The sequence below is a fragment of the Molothrus ater genome, chromosome 4, assembly GCF_012460135.2.
Source record: "Molothrus ater isolate BHLD 08-10-18 breed brown headed cowbird chromosome 4, BPBGC_Mater_1.1, whole genome shotgun sequence".
Taxonomy (NCBI): domain Eukaryota; kingdom Metazoa; phylum Chordata; class Aves; order Passeriformes; family Icteridae; genus Molothrus; species Molothrus ater.
Genome location: NC_050481.2, coordinates 39,899,139 through 39,913,431, shown reverse-complemented (window position 1 = coordinate 39,913,431; position 14,293 = coordinate 39,899,139). Strand labels below are relative to the sequence as shown.

The following is a 14,293-nucleotide window of genomic DNA, read 5'->3' as shown; positions in this document are numbered from 1 at the left end:
TTCCCTTTGCCCTTCTTGTAAAGGAGACCACATGGATGGAATTATAGTTTCACGCAATTTCATTTTTTTTCCTCCTTACAACGGCCAAAACACTGTTGTCACCCCAAACTCCTATCTTTTCTATCATTTATGCATTTTAAACATTTACAGAGAGGCCTGACTTCACTGCAATTTATCCCTTGCCAAAATTGCAAGTGTTCTTTGCAGCAATCATTTATGAGATTTGTATACAAAGGCACATAAGCCCCTTATCCTTTACATTTTTTGTTCTGGATATCATCCCAATTTTACTCTAAAGTAAGATTTCCAACCATTATTACTGGAAAGCTACATATGTATTAGAATAAAAGGTTCAGTTATTTTTAAGGATGTAGTAGACATAGGAAATTTGGGACTACTGGTAAGATCATGAGCAGTGCTGTTTCCTACTTAATATTAGTTTAGCTGGAAGAGGATTTAGAAGAAAGATTATATACCATTAAGGGGTTAAAACTATCCCACATGTACAGGCTGAAAAAGTTCATTTGAATCAACAAACTTGTGAAGACCTGCCTCAGATACAGGTAAAAACCTGACACTCACATTAAGAACTGCATAAAAGATAAATTTAGCTTGAAACCACATTAGGGCATGGATCAGGATGGGAAGCATTACAGTTTCCATCTTTCTCCCCGACTGAAAGTATTTAAGGAATGTGGTCTGACCAGCATGCAACAATACAACGGTACAAAAGCACTTACTCTCTGGCCACTTCAGCTCAAATAAGCTTCACAACAGGCTTTAAAATTCTTCACATCTCAGAGGATTCTGCTGCTTTCTAAAAATGTGCCTAACTTGAACTTCACATGTGGTCCTCATTTAAATGCAAATTAACCAATTAGCAATTTAAAGTATGCTAACAGTTAATTTGTATTTGAGATACTTGGTCTTTAAATGTGTTAAGGCCTGACCAATAACTCACTTTTTTCATAGCTCCAAAAATGCATGCTCCATCTTAAATTCACCTGGTAATTGAGTATTTTTATGGTTACCAATGTACAGATATTTGGCATATTCAAAGCTTGGTCTGGCAATTTAATAACATGCCCTTTAGGCACACAAAATATAAACCCCAATTTTTTTCTAAATTTCATGAAATCTTGTTAAACTGTGATTATCAGTCCTCTGGATGCCAAGAAAGTAATCATCTCTTCCTCACAGGCTTTTTGCATTGAGGGTCTAGGTATAAATATTGCTGTAAAATCCCAACTGCAAAGCAGTCAGATGTTTTGAAAGTAGGGTGTCACTCACAATACTATGGTGAACTAATTGATACTGGATATAATTAGTTTTGAATACTTGATTGATTTTATCTGATAAAACCTGTTTGTCAAAGGTCATACCTACATTCAGATACAATCTTATTTTTAAGATGAAACTTGTATTCAGGCATGATTCCATGAACCCACAACTGAAGAAAACCATAAATTTAGGAATTTTGATAATTACGGAATATATCCATACAGAAGTAATTACTACAATTTGAGGGACAAAAAATTTTAAAATAATCATAAAATTTATGAAAAAATCCTGTGCGTGCGATAAGGTACAATAAATATGTGAAGCATTAAACAGCTCTGCAATGTGAATATCATCGGAATTAAACTTCTAGCAAAGTGAGCCATGCTTGGCAATTAGCATCAGCACTGAAATGACAGTGGCCATCATAGTACTGGTTATCTGTGCTGCCCATGTGCAAATGTAGAGAAGATAGATCAAGCCCTCAAACTGGTTCACAACTTACTCTGTGAGCGCATGTGTCAAAAATGTATAGTGTAATGATATACAGCCATATCAAGTTTTCTATAAGCATCTCGTTTAATTAACTGAAGGAACACATTTGTCTTGCTCTCTGATCTTTATACAGAGATAAAGTGTCATTTCCCTGCAGTCATATTTGAAATCTGTAGTATAAGGAGCCCCAAGCTAAACACGTGCTGAAGGGAACAGGTGCAGGCTATCTAACTTACTGGAGGAGATTCTGTCTCAGCATTCCTTAACACTTGCTGTACTTTGGGGCTTAGGCTGATCTGATTGTGGCCACATGGAAAACCAGCACACTGATGCCTTCATGTTTGTCCCCAGTCAGAAAACCATTCTAATCAGTCACCAGTACAGTCTGTGCTAATGGAAACACACTTAAGGGAAAGTGCTCTAGGCTTATTTTTTTCATAATTCTGAATATCGAAGCCAGATGATATTCTAAATTTTCTGGCTAAAATAAATGAAACTAGAAATTCCTTGCTGAGGAAAATTTTTTTTTTGTTTGACTGATTTGAATGTCATGCTACTGTTTTTCCTGCAAACAAAAAGGTTAAAATAAATAATTCGCTGTTGTTTTTTTTTCTCAACTAAATTTTAGGGGAAATTCTTAGAAAATAAACCAATTAGATCCCAGTTCTCACTGGAATATAGAGATAAGCTGTACACTTCTCAGTGAACCACCACTGGCTTTGATTTTCAGTTCTGCACACCAGGTAAAGCAGCCTCATGTGGCACTCAAAAGTAGCATGAAGTACCATGATGCTAACTTCAGCTCTCCTGAGGGATTAATATGAATGCTTAATGACATTAATCCACATTTCCTCATTTATGTTTAGCGATATGCTTTCCGTGCATACATATACAAATATTAATTTTGGATTGAAAGATAATCCTTCAACATGATAACAATTAAACAGCTGTAACCTGTCTTGTGTTAAGTAATGGAGCTGCAGGCAAGCTTAAAACAGATGGTCTTACCCACCCATGCTTAATGTTAAAGACTTTTAAAAAAGAGGTGTTGACAATTCTGAACAAGAAGGCATAGTTTTAATGCAAATTGACAAATTTGCAATTTAGATTATGATAAAACTAATTTAGTCTATAGAAAAAATTAGGCTGCATTGTAAAAGTGAGTTGTTTCACAGCACACCGATGTAGCAGGTTCCCCACCAACATAATTATTTACTAATTTCATTCAGCTAACTGAGTTTAATGGAAAAGCAGCTGGAAAAGTATTCATATTTATGGGCTTCCTATGACAGTTACCTTATATACTCATGGTACATGACAGTATATCACAAAAAATAATAGACTTTCTGAAATAATATCTGTTCCAATCTCACAAAACAACTACTCAGACAGGAGAAGGTCACTGAACTCATTGCAAGCCAGGACAGAAAGGAAACAAAAACATACTTTAGCACAACTCAGTTATGAAAACTTAATTACAGAGCAGATTTTCATCCAGGCTATCACCTGGGCACCAGCTGTGCATCTGCTGTCTTGTATCCCATTGAGATACAGGTTGAGCTTCAAAAAATAATACATGGATGCTCACCTCAGACCCATGAATGTCACTTGCAGACCAAATAAACAATTGACAGGTGAGTTTAGCACTGTAGCTCTGCAGTGAACTGTTGATTTAACCTGTTCTCATGGGGATATACAAGAAATTGTGAAACATTACATAAAAAATTTTAGCAGTGCCTGTTGTGACAGGACAAGGTGTAATGGTTTTAAAGTAAAAGAGGGCAGTTTCAAACTAGACTTAAGGAAGTTTTATTCAGTTGGATGGTGGAACACTGGAACAAGTTGCCCAGAGAGATGGAGAATGCCCTAGAAACATTCAAGGCCAGGCTGCATGAGGCTCTCAGCACATGAGGCTCTGAGCAAATCTAGTTGAAGATGATGCTGCTTACTGCAGGGGGGTTGACCTCTAAAGGTCCCTTTCAATCCAAATTATTCCATGATCCTAGGAGTTTATGACTACAGTTCTCCAGAGGGAAGAGATGATAAGCAACTTAGATGCCTTAAACTGTTTAATGCTTGAAACATACATTGCCTATATTTAGTTCAAACCTCTAAGATGACAAACAATAGCACCATGGTTTGAGTTTTGCTAATTCCTATTAGATTCATTCATCAAAATGCTGAGCAAGTACTTATCTCTGAACATCTTTGATATAAATATGTGGAGGGATGCATTCAGAGCAAAGGCAGTGGCTCACAAGCGTGGCTGACATCAGGTGAGGTACGGAAGTTGCACCACCCTGTGCCAAAGGCCCATAATGGAACAGTGGATACCAGCAACAGACAGCAGGCTTACTGCATCAGTCCAAACAATCTTGTCCACCTTACTATACCCATTGCTTCAAACAAATAGACCTCCCCTCCTCCCTGCTTTATTTAGTCTACTCTGTTCTCTATCACAAATGAAAGTCTATAAAATACATATATATATTATTTCTCCAATCCAGTCCTGTCATCTTCAGCCTTAGGGAAACCCTGAGGTTGAACCCAGATAAGCAGATGTCTAAATTTTTTTTTCTGAACAAAAAGAAAGCATACCTTTGCAATCAGCTACAATTTTTCTTCCCAACATCCCAAAGTATTGAAATAAATTAAAAAAAAAATCAATGAAATAGGTATCTGGCAGTTTAGAGTAATTAGAATTTCCTCTGACTCAATTCCATTTAAATATTTTGAAGTATATGTAAAATCAGTATAACTCAAGAAGCAATCTAAGATTTAAATGATATTAGAGAGAAATACAACTAAGGACTAACTTGCTTTAATAAGGAGACAGGTTTTTTCCCTCATGCTATGTTTTAACACATATCAACTTACTATGCAAACAGTGGGCTAACTGAAAATGAGACTGGACAGACAGTTATCATTTAAGAATACATAAAAATTGTCAGATGAGGTACAAAATATTTTTTTTACCATTTTGAATGGCATTCATGCTTTATAAAAATACCATAAATTCTTTGATCAAATGAGTTATGGATTGAGATGATTCAGTATATATTCCAGTTAGTGCCTCCATGAGTAATGCATACACATCTGCCCCATTTTGAACATCCAGCCAGAGGTCTGGAGGGCTACTCCTTTCATAAAAAGTGAGTAAAGTGAATTGCCCTTAAGATTTACAGTTTCTTTGCAATATTCCTTTCTCAAAGAAGCTGTTAATTTTGGCTGCTGCACTTCATAGGGCTTCCAGCTAATAGCTGCAACAAAGAAACACATTTGCATTTCTAAAATACTTCACAGTACCTCAGCTAAACGGTTAATGACTTTTAGAAATAAGAAGGGTGCAATTGCTTATTTTTAGACATATAAAGGGGGAGTGAGTAGGCTTCTTTCTTACACATAACACAAATTATGCAAATATTCTGCTACTAAGTAGAGAGTTGTAGGTAGCATAAAATGCCTGGATTACATATGGAGGGTGACAATAAAAAATTGGTTTGCATAGTCCCTTGTGTTTTGAAATTCATTGCTCAGAAAGAGCTACTACCTACTGTAGGGTAGATGAGAAAAAAGCAAATTGATTCTTCATCTGCCAAGCTAAGGAGGCAGCAATTTTTCCCCCACGAAGTTGAAATACTGTTGGAAATGAGCAACAAAATGACCTGGATTCTCTGTAACATGGAAAGAAACAGGTCTAAAAAAATAAATGTAACAGCAGGCTGAAGCCTGAACCTCGTTACTTGCCTTGGAGGCTGTAAGGGCAATATAAACAAATCAAACTATCTTTACAGCAGCAGCCAGAAAGTAAACACCCATTTAAAGAATAAACAGGTGGAAAGACAAACCTGCTTGCCCAGTGCTGAGGAAAAACTTGTTTGTGCTTAATATGTTGGAAAAATTGTTCAAGAGCAGTTCATCCGTGTCTAACTACAACCCTTGAAATGCTGCCAAGGTCAGTGAGACCAACAGCAGAGTGATCTGCTGAGTAATTGCTCGTTGGCAAGTTAAGGCAGTCAAGGGAAAGGCTTTATCCGACTTCTAAATATTTACTTTCTTTTATTGTTCAGAAAGCAGTTCTCTCCCCACCTCTCCACTCTCTTTGTCAGCATGTTTTCTGGGAGCTCCTCAAAAACATTAACCCTATTGATTCTCCCTCTGCTTCTGCAGATGTATCTTGATTACCTCTCCTTCATATGTTCAAGCAATTTCATAAGTAAATAACAAAAACTCCAACCCAACCAACCAACCTTTACAAATCAATTGTGATTGCTGTAAAAAATAATTCTGAAGTCAATCTTATTACTTTCACACCTGACTCCCTTCTAAAAAAGAAAACCTTGCCTCATCTTCTGGGCACAGTGATGTGGGTATTAATTAACACAGCTGTAATAGGCCCTCATTTTCTCTGCCCTCAAAGCTCTTATTTACCACTGCTTCTCTTTTACAGCACCACCACCTGCCCCTCAGCCACGGCTGTAAAATACCTGGGAGCACAGCTTGGGTTTTGCTATTTTCTAGATATTCATGTCCCTGTTATGGCTTAGCTGTGCTAACACATTCAGAGTTAGAGCCCTTCAAAAACTTCCATGGAAGTTAAAATTCTCCAGGCTCTTCTTAGCTTGTGGCAAAAGCAAATCATGCTACATTCACATCCACTGCAGTTACTGTCCTATCCTGTTGCTTCAGCTACATCACCTCTTTTAACCATCTCTTCTCCATCTATCCAAACACAGAACCATGTGGGATTTTTTGCTTATTGGACTTTTTTAGATTATTCAGATTATCCATGATTTCTTCATCCCTCAGTGTTATGCTTGCCTTTGTCTGACCTGTGGCTACTTCTGTTGTTGCCAATTCAATCCACCTCAAAGTGCTTAGCCATGATGCTTCTCATACTTGGGCGATGTGCCCCATAAGTACTTCAGTCACAGGGTTAGTCCCGGCACAGCCTCTAATGAGCTTCATGCAATGCTCTCCACTCACCAAAGTGCAAATTAGTTATCTCTTATATGCAGAGCATTGCCAGTTCCTCTGCCTGGGCTTCCTACCTGTTGTCATGCAGAAGTTTTTCTTTGTGGCTCTGCCAAGATAAAAATTGTTTGGATAGGACTCTACTCCACTGTTACAGAGCTGCAGCATCTTGCACAAAGGGGCATTAGTGTGGAAGGGAATTTCTTAGCAGTGTAGCTCCATGTTTTCTTAGTCCTTGTATTTACATGCATGATTTATCACGCTAGCTCACATTCAAAGCCTTTGTAGTGGAGAAGGATATCCTGCTCTATGCGGGACATATAGACTCTAAATGACTGGGTACAAAAAGCTCCATTGAGAATGGTATCGTAACTTCCAAAGGTTTTCAGGCACTAGAACTAACCTGGTTACAGAAACTGTAATAAGGGTGGCTTCTTCCCAATCAGCTGTATTAAACTGCTGTTACATTATTGACACGTAAGAAATTTGACAGTATTCAAAACAGAACATTTACGTTGACAAGAAGATAATTTTGGGCAGCTAGGTATTTTTTACATGGTGGAAGTGACATTTTTATGTAAGCAAGTCACTTTTTAGTGCTTTTTCTCCTTAAAAGAGAAAAAAAGAAAGAAACACAATAGGGAACTTAATTTTCAAAAGACACAAAGCTATCACATAAAAATAGAAAAGCACAAATCAAATAGTATATTTACAGTTCAAAATAAAAGTAACCTCCCCCTCAGTGAAAGGCAGTTAAAGGGAAAAGATTGAAGAGGAAAATTCTTCCACCTTCTCTTCGTGGCAAGCTAGCTATGAAGAACTTGATCGGCCATTATATAACCATTTCCTTTCTTAAAATATCAATTCATTTCCACAGACTGACGCATGCAAATACTCGCTTTGAAGAAACACTCTTCAGAGCAATACACTTGTGACTCAGAGGCGGCCAGCAGCGCCGGCTGTTTGCGCTTCGCAGCGAGGACAGGGTAAAGCGCAGGCAGCCTACCAATGGTGCAGTGCTCTCCGTTCCATCCCTGGCTGCACTCGCACTTGCCGTCCTTGCAGGTGCCGTGCTCGGCGCAGCGCGGGTGGCAGGCGCGCTGGCTGCAGGCCGCGCCCGTCCAGCCCTCCTCGCAGCGACACGCGGCGCCCACGCACACGCCGTGCGCGCCGCAGTCCGCCGAACACAGCTCTGCGGGGAGAGGGAGAATAAGAAAGGCATGGGGAGAATAAGAAAGGCAAAATCTTTGAAAGCTAAATCAAAGGAATTTACTGCGAAAGACATTTTCACTTACGATTCAACAGAATAGAGAGCACAGAGCTTTATCTCTTTGCTAATGCTCTTTTGGTTAGCTGGCGGACTTAAGTGATGTTTAAATGTTCACAGATCTTTTGCTAGCTTGCGGTAATTTTCAAGCATGTTTCTTTGTGGTCACGTTTGTCTTAAGAGTAACCTTTTGTATCTTAGATTAGATGGCACTCATACCTACCAGAAGTTACACTGTACTCACAGTGACAAAATGTAAGGTATACCTTGATCATTGCCTGTGGTGAGTGAAAATCTACTCTGACAAAGTTCAAATTAGCAAGGTTTCCCCTCCATACTCTTCTCCTTGCTTTCTTTCAAAGTTGAAATGTGCCATTACTGACACATTTTTCATTATAAAGACTCAGCCTTAGTGAAACAAATTAGCACTATGCTGACACACTGACACATCTGTAAAGTATAAAAGATCATTTTACTCTTTTACTTTCAGTAAATTTGTATCAGTGACAGCTATGAACAGTCTGGTTTCAATAATAATTTGTTAAAAAAATAAATCAACATACAGCAATTTAACTTGTCATTTACATATAGTAACAGGATCTTGTATCTGATAGAATAATTGAAAAGTATGTTAACAGCCAAAGGTAGTTGGAGGCCAAACAATTCATATTAAGTCTCAGCTAATACAAGATGATAATTTACACTGCCAGTTTTTGTATTTACCATTTTGGTTCATTTAGTCAGACTCCAGCAAACTTTACTTCTGCTAAGCAGAAAACAGAAAAACAAAGAGATACAATATAGCCTGAGGGACTTTTTAGTTCCTTGGCATGCAGCTGGCTGTAGCCATGTATGGTTCATAGAAATACTATATTTAAGTGTTTTTTTTTTCTTGCAAAAGACAGCAAGTAGTTCAGTAATAAAAGATCAAATAATTTTAATAGCAAAAGAAACTTGCATTCAGTGCAAGAAAGGTTTCCAGTTTCCTCATCAACAGTACTTTTCTCTCTGCTGTCTCAAAGTGCTGTAGAACATAAAACACAGTATCAAGGAGCTGTGACATTTCCTGTAAGAAACAGCCCAAAACCTTTATGGAGAAAGACAGCTGTAATTTCCCCCTCCTTTCCCCCCCCACCAACTATATAGCATTTTATATCTACTTTGAATTAAATTTTTGATTAAAAGATGCAAGATGGTTTGATTAACTTCAGAGTCACAAAACATCACTGCAGCTCCAAGAAAGAAAGGTTTATTTCTCTTCAATCTAATCAATTTTTCATTAGGGTGAAGGTGTTTATCAGCTTTTAGCACACCAGCTTTGAGCAAGGTGCGTCAATCTTTGTAATGAATTTATTAATTAGAGTTAATTTAATTGAAGTGGAATTGAAGGGCTAATTAACGGACAAACTGCTGATGAAGATAGAGGAAAGCTCTGCTGATTTCAAACCTATAAAACCCTCTGATGGAAGTAACTCATTCTTTTCTTCATCTAACAGCTTAACAACATGTTTATGGGTAAGATTTACTTTTTTTAGTGTACTGCTTTGAAGGTCATTTTGCACTGCTTCAGCAAATAATCTCTGCATGTTCTTACAAACATTCTTTTTTGAGTCTGACACACTTGAGATATTTGAGATCAGAAACATTTTATGTTATTTTAAAATCAAATCATTCCATGAAACATAAGTCAAAGATGAAGCATAACTGGCCATCAAAAGAAGCGCAGAGACATGTCAGTAAATAGGGGATCCATGTTTTGCCTGAGAACTAGACAGGGTCTAACACAAATAGCCATTTTTAGAGCTAGAAACAGAAAGGGATTTTTTCTTCTAAACAAAATTCACAGAAGACAACATTTTCTTCTCTTTGTCACTTTTTTCTTGCATGTTTGGAATTCAATCACTCCCGTATGCATAAACCATTATGAAGTACCACAGATCCTGGTCAGGAAGTACATTTGTTTCAAAAAGATGGTTCCTCATGAAAAAGTTATATTTATTCATAAGCTGGCATAAACTCAGCTAGCCCATGTGTTCAGTTTTCATTAACAAAACGTCTGAGTTCTTAGATGAACTGGTTTAGACAAATACATGTCTCACAGTTAGACATGATTTCTTTTTTGATATGTGGCTACCAAACAAGATCCTAAAAACTTGTATTTGTCAAAAAGCTGCTGTCATACTTTATAAATATTTAGATTCTGCTCTCTGTGCTAGTACTTCTAGTTTTCTCCTTTTGTTTCTAAGCTCAGACTATGGTTTTAATAAGCTCAGTTCCATATTTCAAGAAATTCCTCTGCTTCTTCACTCCTACCAACTCCTTCCATCCTGGCAGCCTGCATTCTGCTTTGAAAGCTGTTTAAGACTCATTCTTGCATTCCCTTTTCCTTCAAACTTGAATGCTCTCTGTTTTTCAGGAAAATTACCTCAAATTAGCTGGAGAGATTCTTAAATGTGAGTGCCCCTGGTTTCACTAGTGCAGTTTTAAGTTTCTAAGTAGATGTATTAGGAAATATCCATATCATGCAAAGAACATTCTGAGCTTGCTTGTGAAATACCTGAAGTTGCCAGATGAAGGCAGCTAAAAGATACAAACAAATACATTGATTTTCAAATCTTTCAAAGACATCAATTATTTTGAACCTTTGAATCAATTTACAGTTCATGCTGAAGTCAACTCCAAGAGATCAATCAGCTCAGCAGGTCAGGTCCTAACACAGTAATGTCATTAAAATGCTGCTATTCAAGACATCAACATTTTATAAAAGGCCAGTGCTTTTAACTCTTACCATTGGAGCAATCTGGACCTGTCCAGTTGGGGTCGCAGGTGCAGCTCCCGCTCTCCTGAAGGTAGGTGCCATGCCCAGAGCACTGGTCAGAGCACATTGTCTTCAGGATTTCACAGCTGCTGCCCCCCCAGCCCGGGTTGCAGTGGCACTCGCCGTGGATGCACACACCGTGGCTGGAGCAGCCTGGGTCCAAGCAATCCGCTGTAGGGAGAGGAGAAAAAGCAGCTTAAACCTGTCAATCCTAACAACAGTAATTAACCCAGAGGTGCTAATGGCACTTTTGGGCTTCATTTGCATTTCAAGACCTTAGGAGATAGGCAGCATTGCACCCATCTCTAAAGTAAACATTAGTATGCTGAAACTGAGAAGTTCACCCTTCTTTCATGACAATGAATGAAGAAAAGACAAAAGATCTTAGAGTGGACTAAGATCTCTTTGTGCCAGCCTCCCTTCTCTGGCTACAAGGTAAATCACTCTTTGTCCTCACTTCTTACATAGCTGCAATTTTCCTTGCAAGAACACTTCCCTTTCACATCACTTTCTGATCCTGTAAATTTTGTGCATGCACATAAATGACATCAAGACAATTACAGGTTACCACTGAATCAATGGAGACTCTTTCAAGGTTTGATCATTTTCCTCCCTTACAGCAAGACTGGCTTTGGGACTTGGGTAAGTGATCTTGATTCTGGCTAATCATAATGGAGTAAGTGTTGGATTCTCTGCAGCACTATTCCCTGCTACTACTGACCCAATCCACTACCACATAGTTGTGACAGCTATACAGGACCCCCAGATTGTTTCAGAAATGAATGAGTTGCATACTGTCTGTCTGTCTGAATTCACTTGTGCTTTAGATGATGAGATTTAATTCAGCAATTTGACTCAATAAAATGTTACACTTGTAGGGTCAATGGTCTGAAAATTTAATTCCAGAGACTTAATTGCATTACTTTGTATGTGGCGATCAATAAAATCAATTTGATTGGGGAAGAAAATAGCAGTTTTTAGTCCCTAAAAAAATAGAATGGAAAATGAACTGCATTTTGCAGCATACCAGAATGAATATTATTATGCATATCTCTGGAATGCAAGAATAATGCATCATTTTTCCCCCTGATGCATTTGAATCAGCACTTTCCACAATCTGGTCAGTGGAAAAGACTACCAACAAATGCAATAAATTAATGACTACTCTATACTTGAAAAATTCAATAAGAACTCCTACATATGTGTTTCATGTGCTTTCTTCTTAGCTGATTTCAGCCAGATGAAACCCAAATATACTGGCAAGTAAAAACATTACATGCACGTTACTTTGAATTTTCCCACTGCTTACTTGAGAATAAATAGAGTACAATAATTCTGTAGAATTCAGTGATACTAGTGATTCCAAACTTGATTTGTAGTATTGTAAAATGATTTTTGAAGAAACAGAGTTAGTGCATAAGACCTAAATCCAGAGTAAAATTTATAGAGCCAGATGCGCCAGCTGTTAACCTGACCAACAACAGCTGGTGCTAGGAAAAATATTTACTCATTTACCTTCTTCACAGTTTTCTCCTTTGTACCCAGAGTTGCAGGCACAAGAGCCCATGATGCAAATGCCCCGTCCCCCACACTGGGGATCGATGCACTGACTCGTAGGCACGTCACACTCGGTGCCCTTCCAGCCACTGTAGCACAGGCAGCGTCCTTTGGAGTACTGCCCATTGCCACTGCACAGCACCGGGCAGGCTGCTGTGGGACAGAACACAGCAGAACTGTCAGAATAAAGATTTCACCAAAGCTTTATAAAGAAGAACATCTGAGATGTCGCTTTTCTGATGTATTTCTCTTCATGCTCACTTAAACTGACTTGAGAAAAGCATTGGGCTGATTTACCTCTTGAACAATCGGGGCCCAGAAACCCGGGAAAACAATGGCAGGACCCAGAAACACATTCACCGTTACCATGGCAATTTCGGGGGCATTCCACCACAGACTCTAGAAGGAAAAAGAGAAGGATAATTCACAGGTGCCCACTGCATGAAGTAGCTATCATTTGAGCCACTACTAACTGACAGCTTGTTCTCACTCGGAGAAGTGTTTACATTTGTTTTGTTTGAAGAGCACGAACAGCTGTGATTTCCTACTGCTGATGCCCCCACTATCTTATACTCCAAAAAAAAGGCTAAAATTATAAGTGTAAAACTACATGAGATCCATACTTAAAATCTAGTCCTGTGCCATTTAATAAATACTTCAAAACAGCATCCTCCTTTCAAGCACTGTTTCACTAGAAGTACTTATGCCCTCGACTAAGAAATTAAAACTCTTATGCCTTAGATCAAGGAATTAAACTATAGACTCGGTGTTTTATTCTGAGTAGCAAAAGAAACACATAAATGGAAAACCTGCAAAAAAAAATAGTCAGATATAGTCAGATCATTTAACTATGAAAACCTATCTATGAATTCCTAAAAGCCTGACCCCAAGCTAGTGTTTGGTAAGAGCTTTAAAGATTATGCTTACCTATAATTATGGTATTAAAAGACACCTGCTCTGCATTTTTCCCATCATTATAAAAGGCCAGGTGCCAGATGCCAGAATCCAAATACTGGATAAAACCTGCCTCGTGGAGGCTGACGGACCTCGCCTGCCGTCCTGCTCGCTCCGACTCCAGCAGGTTGCGTTGCTCCCTCGCAATCAGCCGGCTGCCATCCAGGAGCTCCACAAAGTCATACTGCAATGAAGCACAGAACAGAGCTTGACAGGGCCATGGCACCACCCTGACAACATGCTTGTATTTAGACTAAGTTTCCTTCTGGAGCAGGGAAGGAGGAGCTGAAACCAATCCTTTCTTCTTTCTTTGCTCCTTGGTAAGCATTCACATAAAATTACCAACTAGTTCTCATGCTTATCAGGAAGACTTTTTCAGTAGAAAGTGGCCAATGAACCCATTTCACACCGGGGGAAGAAAATAGCAGTTGAAATGAGTCTGCAGTCATGACTGGCACCATAATTACAGGTGAGAGCTAACTTTCAAACTGTGTTACATACATATGGGCTAATAATAATAATAATACTATCCGATACCAATAATCTACTTTTCTTAATTTAATTCCAGATGAAGGATTAACTGCTCAATCCCCCTTTTATATAGTCTGGAATTTTTGAGGAAGGAGATCAAGAGCTTTACTTCTCATCACAGAAGGTCAAAACAGGAGAAGGAAAGCAGAAAACATTGCAACTACCAAAAATGACAAACTGACCAAGCCGCATGGTACCTTAGGTCAATGGACAGCACGTACTGAATTTTAACAATAACATCGGGCTTGGAAAAATGCAGCAGCATCTGAGCTGATAAAACAAGTAAACTCACAACACAAGTTTTTATGCATGTTTATGCACCTTAACTAGATCTAAGGCACCTGGAGGGCTAAAACTGCTCCAGGCCATACACTGGTTTTACACTATCTGGAGTCTGTTCTCAGGGCTTGAAAGTTGTC

General features: G+C 38.5%; 1 protein-coding gene across 7 annotated transcripts in view; it reads right to left on the bottom strand.

Annotated features, from left to right (window-relative positions):
• TENM3 (teneurin transmembrane protein 3) overlaps positions 1-14,293 on the bottom strand; it is an 880,089-nt gene that overhangs the window by 71,854 nt on the left and 793,942 nt on the right. For all 7 annotated transcript variants that reach the window (XM_054514645.1, XM_054514646.1, XM_054514647.1 and 4 more), the window contains 5 exons: positions 13,317-13,527; positions 12,687-12,788; positions 12,348-12,542; positions 10,803-11,003; positions 7,754-7,939 (listed from right to left, as the gene is read on the bottom strand). In XM_054514645.1, the coding sequence (XP_054370620.1) occupies positions 7,754-7,939; positions 10,803-11,003; positions 12,348-12,542; positions 12,687-12,788; positions 13,317-13,527 (895 nt within the window). The remainder of the gene's footprint in view (positions 1-7,753; positions 7,940-10,802; positions 11,004-12,347; positions 12,543-12,686; positions 12,789-13,316; positions 13,528-14,293) is intronic.